This window comes from Stenella coeruleoalba, assembly GCF_951394435.1.
Source record: "Stenella coeruleoalba genome assembly, chromosome: 21".
NCBI classification, from domain to species: Eukaryota; Metazoa; Chordata; class Mammalia; order Artiodactyla; family Delphinidae; genus Stenella; species Stenella coeruleoalba.
This window is the reverse complement of record NC_137167.1, coordinates 23,337,949-23,356,961: the sequence shown is the minus strand read 5'-3', so window position 1 is coordinate 23,356,961 and position 19,013 is coordinate 23,337,949. Positions and strand designations below refer to the sequence as shown.

General features: G+C 45.3%; 2 protein-coding genes across 3 annotated transcripts in view; one reads left to right on the top strand and one right to left on the bottom strand.

Annotated features, from left to right (window-relative positions):
* Positions 1-7,165, top strand: part of PRIMPOL (primase and DNA directed polymerase) — a 57,331-nt gene extending 50,166 nt beyond the window's left edge. Inside the window, exon 14 of the mRNA XM_079908995.1 lies at positions 7,018-7,165. Coding sequence (XP_079765121.1) covers positions 7,018-7,160 — 143 coding nt within the window. The 3' untranslated portion in view covers positions 7,161-7,165. The remainder of the gene's footprint in view (positions 1-7,017) is intronic.
* The window catches only part of CENPU (centromere protein U), a 30,347-nt gene extending 15,075 nt beyond the window's left edge, over positions 1-15,272 (bottom strand). The window contains exons 1-6 of one of the 2 annotated variants that reach the window (XM_079908998.1): positions 14,519-15,272; positions 11,643-11,691; positions 9,698-9,815; positions 5,225-5,330; positions 1,169-1,229; positions 479-712 (exon numbers count right to left, since the gene is read on the bottom strand). In XM_079908998.1, the coding sequence (XP_079765124.1) occupies positions 479-712; positions 1,169-1,229; positions 5,225-5,330; positions 9,698-9,815; positions 11,643-11,691; positions 14,519-14,550 (600 nt within the window). In that variant the 5' untranslated portion in view covers positions 14,551-15,272. The remainder of the gene's footprint in view (positions 1-478; positions 713-1,168; positions 1,230-5,224; positions 5,331-9,697; positions 9,816-11,642; positions 11,692-14,518) is intronic. The other variant, XM_079908999.1, reaches the window with a different exon arrangement.
* Positions 15,273-19,013: the final 3,741 nt, after the last annotated feature.

The window sequence follows — 19,013 nt, the reverse complement described above, 5'->3', positions numbered from 1 at the left end:
AATCTTATCATAGCAATTTCTTCTAAGGAAATGATCAAGGATGTGCATGAAGATTTAGCTAGAAAAGAAAATCATCAAAGCACTTACATTTTAAAAATTACAATTGCTCATTAGTAAGAGATTAAACTATGGCACGTTCATGAATGAAATGTCATGCATTTATTAAAATGGTATGTAGAATACTTAATGACAAGGATATGGTTCCACTTAGGGTGAGAAAAGCTCAATAAAGAATTGAAGAGTATAGACCAAAAAATGTGGTGGTTATTTTATTTTTGGGGTGATGGAATTATAGGTGATTTTATCTGCCCGTCCATACCTTCCAAATTTTCTAAAATAAACTTATTTTTATAATAAGAAAAGTGTAAAACTTATCTTTTAAAAGAAGTGAAGGAAAAAGAGAAAATGCTTTGTTTTCCTCCTAGACATTTTCTATCAACTTTTTTTCTTTCCAAGGGGATAGCAGACACTCTCCTACCAGTTGACTTTCTGTTTCCAGGGTCTCTTTTTCAACAGAGGGCTTGGCACCAAGGGGTCCCACCTTTTTAAGCGTGACCGATTCAGCTGGTTTCTCTGAAGGTTCTGAAGATGCTGTAGCTGAAACAGCTTCACGTTGTGTACTTAAGTTCTCTGCTGGTTTAACTTTTCTTCTTACATCACTTTCTTCAGTGCTTTCAGATTCATCACTAATGGGCTTGAGTTTTCTTCTTGGCTATGTCAAGAAAACAGCATTACTGTTTTGAAAGTACAGATGCTTATCATTCCTATTGTATTAGATAACCATAAAGTCCACATTTCTTATCTCTAAACTTCAAGACTGAATGCAATAGGAAGATGGCAACATGATGAGCGGATAGGACAAGAAACCTTGACTAAAGGGCTCCAAGCAGACGCTCCCAACAAATCACTCTGCCTTTGTAAACCACCATCTAAACACATTACACGAACACTATGAAAACTGACAAGGTACAAGGTACACAGGGATTTGAGATCTCTGTAATGAAAAACACTTCAGATATAAAAATATTTCATTTTTATTAAAAAATCTTCTAAAACATTATATACTCTTTATGAAAAATGTTGCTACAGAACATTTTCTCTATTTGCATCCAACTTAACTGGATATGAAATATCTTACAATTTAAGATAGGAGAACACGCCTACATACCTTTTTTGCACTAATTTTTACAGACTCATTTTCACTTGCTTCAACGTCAGAAGTGTCCGAACTGTACCAAAGAACAAACCATCAATATCTTGCACACATTTCATTTTTATTGACGTATGTCTTCTAAATGCTGCTCCTCCAACACAAAAACAAGCTCGATTTATAAGGAGATTTCCCACCTGTCACGGGTGGGCCTGCCACCTTCCCAGATTTACTGGTCATCTCCCACACCTTCCCACACCCAGGCCACATCAGTTTAGTGCTGGCAGGCAAGTAAGTGTCCCGTAACTGCAGTACCTCATGGTCCTGTCTGAGAACCGCTCTTTTCTCCCCATCACCACTCCTAGGTGTACAGGCCATCATCTGTACTAATCCACAGACACTAGGCCCATGCTCAGGGGATAGAAAAGGGAATACCTTCTTTCATCCTTTGAAAAGGAAAAAATAACCCTAAACTTCTGGTGAGAGTTCATTTTTTTCATTCAATTCAACAAACATTTATTTAACACCAACCTCAAAATGCAAGTACAAGGAATAAAATTACTTGAAAAATGAGGAGCCTTCCTTTAATGGGTTCACTGACTAGTAGGAAGGCCAAAGACAGTGAGTGCAGAGGAGATGTGGAGAAATGGCTGGGGAATCAGGAAACACATCACGGTTATGAGACTTGAGATGACTTTTGAGAACACTTTTCCAGGCCAAGAAACAAAGGGAAGGGGATTTAAGGAAGAAGGAAAAGTAAACATAAAAGCACAGGGGTGTAAAACAGCCCGGCCCGTTTGACGTACGGGAAGCAGAGTACAGAGCGAGTGTCTTGCTAAAGAGAAGCTAACACTATGGAAGAAGCCCAAGGCCAGGGCTGGGGAGGCTCCGAGGCGGCCAGAAGCGTCCTGCTCAGACTTGCCTGTGCTCGGCTGCCGCACCAGGGCGACCCTCGCGTGGCAGCCACTGCTGCCCGGCCTTCCCTTCAGAGCTGCCCACCACCTGGGGTCGGCCAGAGCTGTGAGAGCTGTGCTGCAGTCTGGGGCCATCTCTGCTCAATCCGGATTCTTCCACCTGTAACTTTCCCTGATGTTGCTAATAAATCTCTTCAATTCTCACTCTGCCTCAGGGTCTACTTACCCGAGGAGCCAGACAGACACAGGGGGCCCCCATACCACGCCTACAAGTTGGGGGTGAGGGAGCTAAGGCCCCCATGCTAGACACACGCACTGGAAGCGGGGGCGGGGGGTGGTGGTGGTGGTCGCACAGACGAAGGGACCAGCAGCAGGTGCCTGAGCCGTGGCCACAGGGAGGCGGAGGGTGTACGGAGAGAAGAAAAGCAGATTCTCAGGGAGTCACAGGCCAGAACAAAGGAGGCCGGTCAGAGAACAGAAGGTACCGGGAACGGTTCCCAGACAGCTCTGTGGGGTGACTGGGTGACAGCAGGGCCATCAAGCTAGAGAACACCAAAGGAGCTTGTTGACACCAGACGAAGGAGGAACGATGGAGCTTGGTTTCGGCTTTGTTGAGCCCGAGGTGCCTATAGGCATCTAGGGAAACGTGGCCAAGGTGCAGGACAGCTGGGGCCTCGGGAGAGTCTGGGCAAGAGGGAGACTTGGGGTCAGCAGCTTTTGGGTCGTTAAAGCCACGAGAGGAAGACGGGGAGGGTGGAGAGGAGAGGGTGAGAGCAGACTCGCGGACACAGAAAGAGGAGAGGAGATCTGGGAACAAAGAACCCAACAGCCCTGGACAGGCCCGGGGGCCTGGCTGCTGATGCCGCCTGAGTCCTGGGGAACGCTGCCGTGCGCTCCCTCTCTCCCCACCCGCGCCCCTCCCCGTGCATCCCTTCTGCCCGGACTTCCTTCTGTATCCATATATAAGCCCGGTCTAACCTACCCAAATAAAGTTTTTTGTCTGGACGTATCACACCACCAAAACCAAGATTACCAAGGACATCCACACTGTTAAACCGACCCATGTGTTCAGACCTTCCCCGACTGGCGTTTGGTCCTCCTGAGGACACACACTTACTCACCACCCACCCCGCCTCTCCCGAGCACAAACCCTCTCCTGGCTTCCTCCTCCCCCCTCTGGCCACTGGTCCTCTCTCTGCTTTGCAAGCTCCTTCTCCACCTGGACAGGTGCCAGGCTTTCTTGCAGGGTGGTCCCAGGTCCCCGCCTCCTCTCGGCCCACCGTCTCTCCCTGGGAGCGCTCACCCGTGCCTACACCTCCTGTACCAAACCACTTCAGTCTGAACTCCAGCTCAGCCCCTCCTGGGAACACCAGACCCAAGTACACAGCAGTCTCTCTAACATCTCCACACCAAGTTCATGACCGCCTCACGATGACAGGAGTACTCAATCTCCTAGGTAGCCCTGTCCTACTCAATGGCACAATCTCAATCCACTTACACAACAGAAAGCCAGGAGTTGTCCATGACAAATAGGATTAATTTCACCCATGTTCAGATGAAGTCACAGAAGTCAAGAAGAAAATGACCAACACTAGGAAAATGGAAAAAGGATATAAAGAGGGTGAAGAAATTCAAGGACCTGTGAAACATATAAGAGATGCTATTTAACTCAGTCATGAGAAAAACACAAACTAGAACTAGACTGAGACAGCATATCACACTGGCAAAACTCCAAGTCTGATACCACGCTGGTGGGAACGTGGCAGTAACTATGAAAACTGCTAACATATTTCATTTGACTGAGGATTTCCCTTATGAACACATTCCACAGAAATATAGGCACATATGTGAAAAATACAGGCACGTGTGTGAAACGGCATATGTGCCAGGTTACTGACTACAGCACTGCTGGTGACAGCAGAAGACTGGAAACAACCCAACTGCCTGTCGATCCAGGACTGGGGAAACAAACTATGCAAGATCCAAACTGTGGAAAACCTGCGACTGTGAACAGAAGAACGAGGAAACTCCATATGCACTGACATGGAAAGATCTCCAAGATACAGAGAGCGGAAAAAGCCAGGTAGCAAGGTATCTTGCCTTTTCGAAAAAGGTTAAAACTCTGTATTCTTACTTTGATGTGCACAAAGAAACTGTGAAAAGACATATAAGAAATTAATAGTGGGGGAGAAGGAAGAAGTGGATGCAGGAGCTGGGTGATGGTGGAGAGGACGTAAAGACTATTATTAACCTTTTAATATTTTTAAACCATGTGAACGTGTCACCTATTCAAAAATTCTTCTTGAAAAATTACATTCACCACCATTTAAAATGAACTGTGCGGTTTTCCAAATATTTGGCTTTTGTTACCAATTTCCAATAACAGCTCATAGAAAAACTGGAGTCTCCGAAATAACCAAGTACCATAAGGTTTCCCCAGTGCAGAGAACCTCAGAAAGATGTCCTCATCTAGATTTCTGCCCAAGTGGGATATTTGTTTTAAAAATACAGTTTTGTTACTTTCAAAATATAGTAACTAGAACTGACCTATTACCTAACAGAGGTCCTTAAGTCAAGGATTTGCTCTAGCTAATAATTTTTAGTTAGTACTGCAGCTACTGAAGACTTCTTCATTGTATGTGCTCTCGAGTTGCCTCTGGTGTCATTTTTAAAGATTTTCCTGACTCAGGCCTCCACATAAATCTGAAAACTCAAATCAATGCAGCTTAGGGACCATGCAGCTGAAATTTACAACAGACTGCGTTTCCTTTGGGATTATCAGCTTCTCTTCCCTATTCCCACCCTGAACTAGAAAACATATCTTTTGTGACAATTAAGCATATTTGTAAATTAAAGGGACCTCTCAAAATCATCTAAAATTCTATGCTCCTGAAACCTTTCCCCTCCTTCTTTGTTTTACCTCAAAGCTAAACCACCTTCACTGGTATGTTTTCTAGGATAATCAGGTGTCAGTTACAGTTATTATAAGTAATGTCAATTACTGAAAAACTGCCTTTTCACATCCCAGTCTTCTTGAGGGAAAACATAAGTTGGCTCAAAAGATCTTTAAAGAGTTTTGGTTTTATAAGCTTGTATCTTAAAGAACGCCTCAGAAATCCCATTAACCATGAGTAAACAGTTGCTTGAGATCCACCCGTACCTTCTTTTTGCTTCTTTTCCTTGAGGAGTTGAGGGGAGAGATGATCCGCAGTGCTTGGAGAATTCTTCCTCATCAGCATATATAGCAGTGCTGTGTAAAGGAGGGTCTACAAAAGATTTTTTTAAAAAGGGCATTCAGAAGTCTGGCTGTCTGAGCAGTATTCAAGTTTGTTCCTTCACACTGGAGTATAAAGCAACCTGTGTTTAAATGGCTAACAAAATCAAAACCAATTACATATGCTGCTTATGATCTCACACCTCAACAAGAAAAAATGTAAACCACTTCACCAATAAATACATGGATAGTTAAGCTATAACCTTACTGTCCTTATATATTATATGGAAACTCTTAAATGAGCTAAAAGATAAACAGGAGGTCTGACATTCTTTCCTCACCTGATGGAGCATCACACATCTACCTGGGAGACACAGCATGAACAATAAACTCAGGTCTGGAGTGCTTGCCCCACTCCTGCAACTCCATTACCCCACCGAGTGCCTGGCGCAGGGTGGGCACTCGACATCTGTGGACGACTAGCCCTTTGGGGAGGGACACCAGTCCTTCCGCACTTCCCCTCCTCTCTCCTTTACTCTAGAGCCTTGAGCTAAGCGTAAAAAGTTAACTGGAATGGGGACTTGCCTGGTGGCACAGTGGTTAAGAATCCGCCTGCTGATGCAGGGGACACGGGTTCGAGCCCTGGTCCTGGAAGATCCCACATGCCGTGGAGCAACTAAGCCCGTGCGCCACAACCACTGAGCCTGCACTCCAGAGCCCACGAGCCACAACTACTGAGCCCGCGAGCCACAACTACTGAAGCCCGCGCACCTAGAGCCCGTGTTCTGCAACAAGAGAAGCCACCGCAGTGAGAAGCCCATGCACCGCAACGAGAAGCCCGTGCACCGCAACAAAGAGTAGCCCCAACTAGAGAAAGTCTGTGCAGCAACGAAGACCCAACACAGCCAAAACTAAAAAAAAAAAAAAAATAATAAGTTAACTGGAATGAAGATAAAGGAGATAATGGAGAAACGGAGATAAAGGAGAGGAGACCACATGGCCTTGGTGGGAGGATGCTCCTACCTGCTGAGGAAGAGGGGGATCACAGGAGAGGCCTCGGCAGCCTGGCCTGGGCTTGTGGCGGGGGAAGGAGGAGGCCACCAGAGTGGAGTGAATGGCTGCAGGGGCGCCTGGTAACGGCCAAGCACCCATCTCTTCACTCTCAGGCTGTAGCGTGCTGCACACATTTAAACGTTCTCAGATTTAAACGTTTCAGCTGCTTATATAATGAACATAGCAACTGCACAGTTTTAAAGTTAGTAATATACTTTGTATTGGCCTCAACTAGGCAAAGGGCTTTATTTACTTTACTACTGGGAATAACAAGGGAAAAAAAGAAAACCAGACCAATTTTTAATCTCCATATGTAACCAGTCACACAAGCTGTACTCCTACTACTCAACAATAAAAAGTTAAATAACCTGATTTCAACCCAAGTAAAGGATGTGAACAGACACTTCTTCGAAGAAGATACAGGCGTACCTCGTTTTATTGCACTTTGCTTTATTGCACTTTGCAGACACTGTGTTTTTTACAAATTGAAGGCTTGTGGCAACCCTGCATTGTCAGATGATGATTAGCAATAAAGTACTTTTTAATTAAGGAATGTATATTGTTTTTTTACACATAATGCTATTGCACACTTAATAGATTACAGTGTAGTGTAAACATAACTTTTATACGCACTGGAAACCAAAGAATTCGTGACTCACTGTATTGCAATATTTGCTTTATTGCAGTGGTCTGGAACCGAACCCGCAGTATCTCCCAAGGTATGCCTGCATACAAATGGCCAATAAGCGCACTGAAAAGATGCTCAACGTTAGTCATTAGGGGAATCCAACTCAAGACCACACTGAGATACTACCGCACATCCATGTGAATAGGTGTTATTGAAAACAACAGAGAGGGCTTCCCTGGTGGCGCAGTGGTTGAGAGTCCGCCTGCCGATGCAGGGCACACGGGTTCGTGGCCCAGTCCGGGAAAATCCCACATGCCGCAGAGCGGCTGGGCCCATGAGCCATGGCCGCTAAGCCTGCGCGTCTGGAGCCTGTGCTCCGCAGCGGGAGAGGCCACAACAGTGAGAGGCCCGCGTACCGCAAAAAAAAAAAAAAAAAAAAAAAGGAACTTCTGACACATGCTACAACATGGATGAACTTTAAAGACATAATGCTACATGAGAAAAAGGATACAAAAGTACAAATATTGTATGATTCCTCTCACACGAGTGGTCAAATTCACAGAAACAGAAAGCTAGAAGAGGGAGAGGGGAGCGAGGTGCCGTCGGCTATTGGGCAGAGAGTTTCATTCAGGGGAAGGAAAGGACAAAGTCCTGAGGACGGATGGGGTGATGGCTGCACGACGACATACACACTTAACGCCACAGAACCAGACACCAAAATGATTAAAATGGTTAATTTTGTTATGTATATTTTACCACACAAACACAGTGAGGTACCATTTCATACCCATTAGGATGGCTAGAATCAAAAAGTCAGATAATAACAAGATTTGATGAAGATGTGGAGAAACTGGAACCCTCATACATAGCTGGTGGGAATGCAAAGTGGTACAGCTGCCGTGTAAACACTTCCTCAAAACGCTGAAGCAGAATCACCACATGACTGAGGTGTACAGTTGGCCCTCCATATCCATGGGTTCTGCATCCACAGATTCAACCAACCAGGGATTGAAAATATTTGGGGAAAAAAAAATTCCAGAGAGTTCCAAAAAGCAAAACTCGAATTTGCTGCACACAGGCAACTACTTACATAGCATTTCTATCGTATTAGGTATTATAAGTAACCCAGAGATGATTGATAGTGAACAGGAGGATGTGCATAGGTCATATGCAAACACTATGCCATCTTCTGTTTGTTTGTTTCTTTTCCTGGCCACACCACGCACCATGTGGGATCTTAGTTCCCTGACCAGGGATTAAACCCGCACCTCCTGCATCGGCAGTGTGGAGTCTTAACCACTGGACCACCAGGCAAGTCCCCACTATGCCATTTTATATAAGGAACTTTAGCATCCTCGGACTATGGTATCCACGGGGGGTCCTGGAACCAATCTCACATGGATACTGAGGGACGACTACATTCTCAAGAGACATAGAAACACATGTCCATACAAAAAACTGGAACATGAATGTTCACAGCAGGATAACTCATAATGGCCACAAAGTGGAAACAGTGCAAATGTACATCAACTGATGAATGGATAAAAAAAATGAGGTCTATCCACACAATGGATTATTGAACTATAAAAATTTTTAAGAATGAAGTACTGATACTACCACATAGATGAACCTTGCAAATACTACACTAAATGAAAGCAGCAAGTCACATATGACCACATACATAGTGTATGATTCTATTTAAATGAAATGTCCAGGATAGGCAGATCCATACAGACAGGAAGTAGATTTACGGTTGCCAAGGTCTGAGAAGAAGAATAGGGAGTGACTACTCCTGGGCATGGAGTTTCTTTCTGGGGTGATTAAAACGTTCTGGAATAGAAAATGGTGATGGCTGTACAATTTTGTGACTATACTAAAAGTGAACTGTACACCTTAAAAGGGTGAATTTTATGGCAAGTGAATTACATCTCAATTTTTTTTAATTATTTCTTTTAGATGAGTAGTTAAAACATTTTTATCAAGTCATAATAAAAGGGGTATTCTGGTAATGATTACTTTTCACCCTACAAAATGTACAATATTTTCTTTTATTAACAAAAATTAGACTAGAAATATTAGATGCCAAGTTAAAAATACGTGACAAGTTGTATGTTTTCAAAATTCCCTTAAAACTTATTCTGGCAAAAAATGTCTGACTACTGCTGTTCTAGATGTGGGCGCACATGGCACATTCTGTATCATTTCTGGCCTCTAGAGTGGCCAGTGACACACTGACAGAAGCTGTCCCGTCTGGACAACTCACCCCTGGTCAGCAGGTACCAGTCCTGTCTTCCTAACACTCCAAGGAACACAGGTGAAGCTCTCCTGAAGCATCCTCTGCCTCAGTGTGTTTAAGAAAAGGAAAAATTATCCCTCTGCTCCTTCCTAAATTAAAGCCCCTTACCGAATGACTGCTGGAGGTATGAAGTGAGAAATATATTTTATATTCCTCTTGTTATAAAGGTCTACAACAGGTGTCCTAATGTGGCTGGCTTGTTGACAAATGCTACTAGGAGAGCTCCACTTTGACAACACTTAACAGAGTTCTTAGTTCCAACGTACCTAGAAGTGAGAAAAATTAATTCAAATTACCAAATACTCCCCAGAACATTGTATTCATGTGCAGACAACCTCGCTTTTGTATTTGAAGGCATTTGTATATGTTTATTAGTAACTAGCCTAAACGCTGTTGCCTGAACCACTTTAAAGATTTTAGGATAAAGATTTAAAATACTAACCAAAGGTTTCATAGGGTTCTTCATCTTTCTCATTTTCACCCAGCCTGCCAATGCTTGAGATCCCAGAATTATCAGGAAAATCAAATACATCGGTAGGCTTGTGCTTTTGGCCAGCTTCCTAAAAGTGAATAAAGTTCAAAGTCATTGAATTGGCCCTCCCAAAATGAACATTACAAAGCTGATTTACGTGGCAAGGATCCTCCCGCTATCACCGCTGCCTAAGAAGTGAGCCTTCACACTCTTGGGGGGCAGAGGCTCTTCTGATCATCTGAGGCAGGGGTTGGGAAGCTTTTCTATGAAGGAACAGGGGGTAAACTCAGCTGACCACTGAACAACGCAGGGCTCAGCGGCGCCCACCCTCTGCGCAGCCGAAAACCCCCGTGTGACTTTGCAGTCGGCCCTCCCGATCCGGGGTTCCACATCTGCGGTTTCAACTGCAGATAGTGTAGAACCTACTACTGAAAATAATCCGGGTAGAAGTGGACCCTCCCAGTTCAAGGGTCACCTGTATATTAGACTTTGCGGGCCTTGGGGACTGGTGCCACTACACAGCGCAGCCGTCGCAGTGTGAAAGCAGACAGTGGCAACGCAGAAAGAAGCGGCACGGCTGGGCTGCAATCCAGCTTTGTGTGGATACTGAAATTTGACTTTCATATTTTCACATGGCATGAGACACTCTTGACTTTGCTTCAGTCATTTAAAAATATAAAAACCACCCTTAGCTCGCAGGGCTTTACAAAACCAGCAGGCAGGCTAGATCCGGCCCACAGGCCACAGCCTGCCAACTCCTGAGCCCGTGTGGGCCTCGCCCCAGACACATGCCCATGAAAGTTCCTAAACACAGAGGTTAAAAACTCCTGATTGCAGGAGAGAGACGAGGGCTTACAGGGCAATATACCAATAAGCCCCAGAAAGACTGCCCCTCAAATCCCAATGGAAGATAACATACAGAAAATGGAGAAACATCCACAGTAGCTCAGGAAAAGGTGGAGGGCTGCGATTAACAGACAGGTAAATATGAGAAATCCTGGAAGATATGCAGGAGATGGAATAAAACTGAGAGACAAAACAGACACTCACAGAAATCCTGGAAGATATACAGGAGATGGAATAAAACTGAGAGACAAAACAGACACTACCACTCACAGACCCTCAGGGAAAAATGTTTCACGGAGTGTGTGTGGGTAGAACGAAGGCCAAAGAGGAGCTGACACCCTCCATCCTCCCCAAGCAGATGGGCCCGTGTAAGGCAGCTGCCTTCCCGAGGAGGGAAGAGGACCGGAAAGCTGAAGAAACCCTTCCAGAGAGGAAAAGGGCCCCCTCCAAACGGGGAGGGGGTTAGGGGAGCAGAGGGGAGAGACCGTGCAAAAGAGAAAACCAGGGGAAGGGCACAGAGCAGGGAGAGCTCCCGACGCCCGGGCACCCCCAAGCAGGCACTATCAGAGGTCGTTCATGTGAATTTCCAAGGCCAGTTGGACAAGCCGCTGGAAAATACTCTGAAGTGAGCTAGCCAGAGGGTTAAACAAATGCACCTGCCTTCCACAGACATTTACTCTAAGACTCCACCCTGAAGTAAAAATACCATGCGAATGTGAAACTAAATGGAATATTATGAAATCAAACTGTGGAAAACTGTAACAACATGGAGAAATGGCTACAAGTGACAAAAGCAAAACACAGAACATTGTACAATTGTTCAAGTATGTCGAAATGTCGAAATTATCCAAATGAAAATGAAACCAGCCTAGGCCCAGAAAAAGATTCAAAACGTTAGCAATGGCCATTTTCTCCATTATACTGGAAAGAGTAGGAGGAAAAGGAATATGCTTTTTCACAAGAAAACACTGAGCTTACCAAGTCTACGAAACTGAGTCTCCTATAAAACGTTATTTTGTATTGTCAATTAGGAGAAAAATTATATTAAAATATAAAAAAGATAACTTACATCTTTCGTGGAATGTGTTCTTCCTACAGTGTTCTTTGAATATCTCGTACTAGGAAACAGCAAAAACACACACAAGAGTTAGGAAATACTTAAAAATAACTTGGGGAAACACCAGAATTACACCTCATCCAAGCATTTTCTTTCCAAACTACATTCCTTGTTAGCTGCACTAACAATGTGCACATGATGAATTCAGGTAATGGCAAAATCCTTTTAGAAAGTAGAACCCGTATCTCACACACTGAGTTAAATTTTTTATAGGGCAACTCATAACACCTACGTATAAATAGCATAGCTCTGCCCTCAGGGACACAGAAAACTAACGCTGTCGTCATCCTTGTCCCTCAAGTCGCAATCAACAGCAATGGCTGGCGTTCTGCAGCAACGAGCAAGAGAGCTATCTCTCTTTCTCAGGCACTGGACCCCCGTTCCATCCGTGCCTGGCTCTCTTACACACATTTTCTCATTTAGCTCTGAAACAGTCCTCAAGGTAGAAGTGAATCCCACGTTCCAGATGTGTATCTGCCCAAAGCCACACGCGGCCAGGAAGGAGGGAAGCCTGCGTTAGCATCTGCATCAGTTCAAACCCAGAGCTGCCCTCTTTCCGCCCTTCAGGCTCCCTCCAGTGGGCATTAGGATAAAAGGATAAAGTTGCGTACCTTCAACGGAGCTTAAAGTAAACAAGATATGACAATAGTGACCAGAAGAAAAAGTGGAAATATGTAAGGCAGGAAATAATCCCGCCAGGAACTATGCTTTGAGTATCCTCTGTGGTCCAGGCATGGTGCCAGGGCTGGGGGGATGCCCTACACCACCACGCACAGGCCCTGACTTTCAAAAGTGCCCTGCAGGCACCCGTTAGCGGAGAGCAAAGTCCGTTTAGTGTCTGAACAAGTATTTCTTTGTGGAACAAGTATTTATTTGATATAATTCCAAACTTAGAGAAAAACTTAGAATACTCTAAGAAACTTCTGTATACCCTTTACCTGCTTCACCAACTGTTTACATTTTGTCTCACCTGCTTCCTGTGTGTCTGTGTATGGTAAACTGGGGACACTGCAGTGTGTCTTTCCTAAGAGGGTGTTACCTTGTGTAGTCACAGTACAACTTCCGAATCAGGAAATTTAACACTGACATCATTATCTAATCTACAGTCCATATCCAAGTTTCATCAACTGCCCCATCATGTCCTTTAAGGTTTTCCCCCAGCATTTAAAAAAAATAAATACAAGAGAATATAAAACATAAGATTTCTTAAACCTTCGGTTTTATTACGTGTGTGCGTACATGCACGTTTGTGTACCCATTGTGATGTAAAACATCATTACTGTGAATTACAGTAAAAAAAAAAAAAAAAAAAGTTGGAAAACTGTTAGAGCAGTGGTTCTCAATCCTCAGGTATAGAATCACCTGGAGGGCTGGTAAAAACAAGACTGCTTGGCCCCAACTCCAGAGCTGCTGATTCAGGAAACCTGGGGTGGCCACTGGGAGTCTGCATGTCCAACAAGTTCCCGGTGGAACCACATTTGAAAACCACTGCTCTATTTGATTCTCAGACCCAAAAAAGAAGGTAGAGCAGATACTAGTTTTACGGCCTTTACGATTCTGGGGTTCAGAAAAGTTAAGTGACATCAGTGGTCACACAGCCAAGTGATAGGACGAGAAACCAGATCATACAACTTCTTAACCCACTCTTTCCACCCTTCCTTGTCTTGTCTGTGCTCAAAAAAGTGGTCAAGTTCCCTCCTCACCTTAGGCTAGGAGCAAGGTGAGGCTCCCAAAAGATGGAAACCTCGGTGATAACATACGTAAAATATTTTGATGTATGCGCATTAGTGCGTTTTAGGGGGAGGGATAAACAGATTTCAGGAGTCTCAAAGGCAAAAATGTTAATATGTACGTGTATACGTGTGTGGGGGGCGGAGGGAGGGAGGGAGAGAGAAAGAGAAAAAACCCCACTGGCCTATCAGATAAAGTTTCACTCTTGTCTGCTGAGTTTCAGGCCCCTTATTCTTTCCCAACCCTCCTCCCCACTGGCCACGGGAGCCTAGTCTCGTTTACTTAACTGCCCTGCTTCGTCCTGCTCCAGCCTGGCCCCTACGCTGTTTGGCTGCCTGCACCCTCACCCGCACCTACAAATGCACCTTCTCCAGACCGCCTTCCCACGGCCCAGGTGGAACTCCTAAGGCCTTGAGTACCAGCCGGAGCGCGAGGCACGCCGAGGCCCCTCCAGCCAGGACAACACAGGGCCTTGGATGCACTCCAGACGCCGCCAGCGAGACACGTGCCCATGAGTCCATGAAGAATAACATTTTAGACAGCAGTTTTGTAACCTATTTAAAAATGCAAGCCCTTTTTGATTAAAAAAAAAAATGCTTGACTCATCCCGGCTGGAGGCCCTCTTTAAGAAAAACAAGCGGCAGCTGGGGCCCCCGCGGCGGGAGATTTAGTTCAGCTTTACAGTCTGTGGTTTGTGTTACAAAAACAAGCAGGGTCTTGAAAATAAGAATACTGACTACCAGCCAGAGTGTAAGCGTCACTAGAACGTAATGTCTGGCAAGTAGTAGGCACTCACCATTTGTTAGTTTCAAAATATCTGGAGTCTACTTTAGGCTACACTCACCCACACAAAGTAATGCTGACACCAGCCAACGTTCTCTCCTCCCCGCCGGCCACGGTTTTAACCTGACTCCTTTAAACCTCACCGTAATCCTTCCAAGGTGGGAATATTATTATTCCCATTTTACCGACGGGGAAACCAAGGCCCTGAGAGGTTAGTCACTAGGACAAGTTGCACAGTGGCAGAGCCAGGGAGCACGAACAGCTCCGAGAGGCCTAACCCCCAGCCCGGCGCCCCGAGACGCCACAGCACTTACCCCGATAGCCGCACTTGCCGCGGCGGGGCCATCTCAGCCTACCGCTCACTGCGCCGGCGCAGCTCCGAAGTTCCCGCCAAACCCCGCGCTGCTTCTAGCGGCCAATCCGGGCCGAGCACGCGGGCACGCCCCCTCCCGAGCTTGCGTCCTACAGGGCCAGGGCTCCTCCCCGTCCTAGAGCGCGAGAGAAAACTCGGCCTGGCACAGCGCGAAAGCGGAGCTGGAGTTTACGCCTTACAAGGAGTTCCTGACGGGTCCACGAGACGCCAAAGGTTTCCCGGGTTTTCCCTCACCCCACGTCCGCCGCGCACGTTTTCCGCGCTCCTGAGCCGGCAGGGCCCGCCCCAGGGGGCGAGGAAGGGGAGGAGCGAGTGCCGGAAAGTCGGAGGGCGCTCTCCCGCGAGGGGCGGATCCAAACCCAGGGCGGGGCGCGCTGGGTGCTTAGGCGCCTGCGCAGTTGTCTGGTGTAATGCATTGGAAATAGGCTTTGACTTTTACCCTGCTGCTGCCCTGAGGCAGTGGTGTGAGCTTGGCTTATTATTTCTACCCCAGTTTCTTCATTCGTAAATGGGGAGGGCCCCTTTTAATATTCTCTGATTCTTTGCTTTGTGTTTAAAAATGTACTATCGTGCAAAAGAATGATGTTGGACCTTTATCACACCATAAATAAAAATGAACTTAAAATGGATCAAAGACCTAATTTTAAGAGCTAAAACTCTTAGAAGAAAACATAGGGCAAAAGCTTCACGACATTGGCCTTGGCAATGATTTCTTGGATGTGACAGCCAAAAGCACAGTTTGGGATGATGAAAAAGTTCTAGGTGGTTAATGGTGGATGGTTGCACAGCAGTGTGAATTACATAAGTAACTACACTAAGTTGTACAGTTAAAAATGGTTAAAATGCTGAACTTTATGTCATGTACAGTTACCACAATAAAAATTATTATATTTCATGCGTACTAAAGAATATAACATATATAACGTAAAGATAAAAAGGAACACCTATGTGCTCACCACTGGGTTAGGAAAGTAATAACGGTCATTCCTTCCACGGATAACCACTCTTCTGATTTTGTGTTTCTCATTCCCATGTTTTTCTACCTTGATATATCCCTAAATGATGTATTAATTATTGTATGTTTTGTTTTGTTTTGTTTTTTTGCGGTACATGGGCCTCTCACTGTTGTGGCCTCTCCCGTGGCAGAGCACAGGCTCCGGACGCGCAGGCTCAGCGGCCATGGCTCACAGGCCCAGGCACTCCACGGCATGTGGGATCTTCCCGGACCTGGGCACGAACCCGTGTCCCCTGCATCGGCAGGCGGACTCTCAACCACTGCGCCACCAGGGAAGCCTTATTGTATGTTTTTAAACTTTATATAAATGATATTTGGTATGTATTTTGGAAGTGCTGTTTCTTCCTCATGATTTTTAGGTTTTATCCACATTGATGCATGTAGCTGTCATTTATTCATTTTCACTGTCTTTGGAAGGCATTAAGTAAATACACCACATTTTATTAATCCATTCTCCCGTGTATGGAAACATCAGTTGTTTTCAGTCATTTTGCTGTTTGTTACCAGCAATGCCATGCTAAACATTCCTGTAAGTGTCTTGCAGGGCACATATCTAAGAGACAAGAATAGACTTAGTAGTACTGTTCCTGCCTCATGGGATAAAGACATTTTCAGCTTTATATGAGAATGCCAAGTTCTACGCACCGTTTTACAGACGGTACAATTTACAGCCCCATCAGCAGTGTATAAAAGCCCTATTGGCTCCACATACTTGTCAATACTCAGAATTTTCAAGACTTAAATATTTTTCCCTGACTAGCAAGTTGAAATGGTATCCTATTGTGTTTTTGATTTGCATTTCCCTTAAGTTGATCATCTCTTCCTTGTTTATAGGTCCTTCCTGATTCCTCTTCAGTGAAATACCTGTTCACCCCATCCAGGAATCATTTGGGCAATTGCCACGGAAGAGTAAATCACCTGTGAGGACTGGAAGGTAGTTCCCCTCTGATGCATAGAAATAGGGTTCCTGGAATCACTGAAAGTTGTCACCGGTAAGAGTGTGGAAATATAGCTCCATTTCCCAGGAAAGGGGTTACAGTCAAACGTTTTGTGCTTGTACTTCTTGTCTTTCTGTTAAGACAAGAAGAGGTTCAGCACCCTGGATGGAAGTAAAATCTCAGCCCAAGTAGGTTTAAATGATAAAGGAATTTATGAGCTCGTGTCCCTGAAAAGTCCAGTGGTAGGATGGCTGTCAATTGGATCTAGAGGCTGGAGAAGCCATCAGGGCTCTGAATCCATTTCCCTGCTCCTCTTGGGCCTCAGCTTTTTCCTCAGCCTGGGTCCTGCCATCATCATCCCCATCCCCATCATCATTGCCTGGACTTACTGAGCATTTACCATGATCCAGGCATCGTTCCAAGTGTTTAGTATAATGAAGCCATTTAACCCTCTCAATAACCCTCTGTGGTAGGCGCCAGAATCCCACTGCGCATATGGGGAAACTAAGGAGCAGCCCCACAGGAGGTAAGTGACTGTGGCTACACAAGATCTGAGGATTCTGGCCCAGAGCCTGCACCTGGCGCTCTTCCAAGTCTCCGGTCGGCATTCCACCCTTCAGAGAAAGAGAGCAGCTATGTCCCAGCACTCCTTCTCCAGAAAAAGGCCTGAGATTTACTCTAACTGGAAGCTTTCGTGACATGCCTACCTGTATTAGTCAGGGTCCCAGAGAGCTAGAACTAATAGGACGTGTCACTGGGGTTGTGAAGAAGTAGGGACAGTGCTCAGGACGGGGCGGATGGGGGCAGAAAACACAGGAGTGGAGCCAGCGGGTCTGGAGCCTCGGGGGAACCCGGAGCGGCGCGGGGAAGCTCAGAGGGACTGCAGGACCTACGAGGCGGGTCGTTAAGTTATGGAATATACTTTCATGTTTGGGAAATGAAAAAAAAAACTACTGCTTTTATAATACAAATACAGAAAATAAAGAACTACAAGACATCCTGGATCCTTGGGGTAAACTGAATGGTTAGGTATGGACGCTTCCCTGCGGAAATATATCTTCCCTGTGGAGTAGGTTGATCTATATATTAGTTCTATATTTTGGAATTATTAGCTTGATGTTTAATGAAAATATAAATGAGAATATTATTATTTATCTTATAGGATTACCATGAAGATAAGAGATAAAGAATCTGGGGCTTCCCTGGTGGCACAGTGGTTGAGAGTCCGCCTGCCGATGCAGGGGACACGGGTTCGTGCCCCGGTCCGGGAGGATCCCACATGCCGCGGAGCGGCTGGGCCCGTGAGCCATGGCCGCTGAGCCTGCGCGTCCGGAGCCTGTGCTCCGCAACGGGAGAGGCCACAACAGTGAGAGGCCCGCGTACCGCAAAAAAAAAAAAAAAAAAAAAGAGATAAAGAATCTGGAGGTTCCTAGACAGATAGAAGGGCTTATCATTTCTTTCTGTGCCTCTTTGCTTTTTTTTCTAGCGAGCTCCTTCTGTTACATGTTCTGTTCAGCGCTGTGTCCACTAGGGGGCAGAGGAAGAATGGGCTGGAGATTGGAAAACGTAACCAGAGACCAGAGCTACTTACCCATGTTCAGACATTGTCAATAATGTTTACCGTCAGTTCAAAGTGGGTTCAAGATTAATAGGACTAGACATCTTAACTGCCTTTGCTCAACTCATTTTCCCCTTCATGTGCAGAATCCTCTTCCATAATTTATCAAATCCATTCCTGTAAGTTTCCCTTAAGGCAAAGAGTGTAATTTTCTATCGTGGGAAAGAAAATCATTTATTTCTTCAATTTTCCGACTTTCTTTTGTAACTTCTTACAGCACCTGCGAATTACTGGGTACACAGTTATAACCCACTAAACTTGGCAGTTCTCATTGGGAAGAAACTAAAGTCGTTATCTGTTTCAAACAGACCAACGGCTTGACATCTACAACTACAACACTGCAAAACAAACTTGAAACATCCCAGGAGGGCGAGCCGGGGCGGGGGGGGCGGCCAGGAGGAAAGAGACCTTCCCTTGGATGCCCCCCTTTAAGAAAAAGGGGAAATAAAAAATCAGAAAGGAAGTACTATTCGGTGTCCTTTAAGTTGGAGGGCAGAAAGATTTTTCCATCGGAGCAAACTGCAATGACATTAGCTCCCTCCCCAGGTCATGTGCTTTCCAACACTGCCCTGGCTCTGATACCCGGCTACTAAACTTGTTTGCTCTGTAACTAATGTTCTACTTTTTCCAGACCTAATTGGCACTTCTCCTACCCAAGTTGAGATCACATGGCTAAGTAGGTCGGATCACTACATCCTGACGATGCTGTGTCTCATGTTTCAGATTCCGTTCCCAGCTCCCTGCAGGACTCAGAGGGTCTGGTGCAGTAACCCTGGCAGGAACATTCTAGCAAAATCCAGGATTTCACTAGCCAAAAAAACCCAACTTCCAATCTGTGAAGGGAATAACTTTATAACTTGTACAA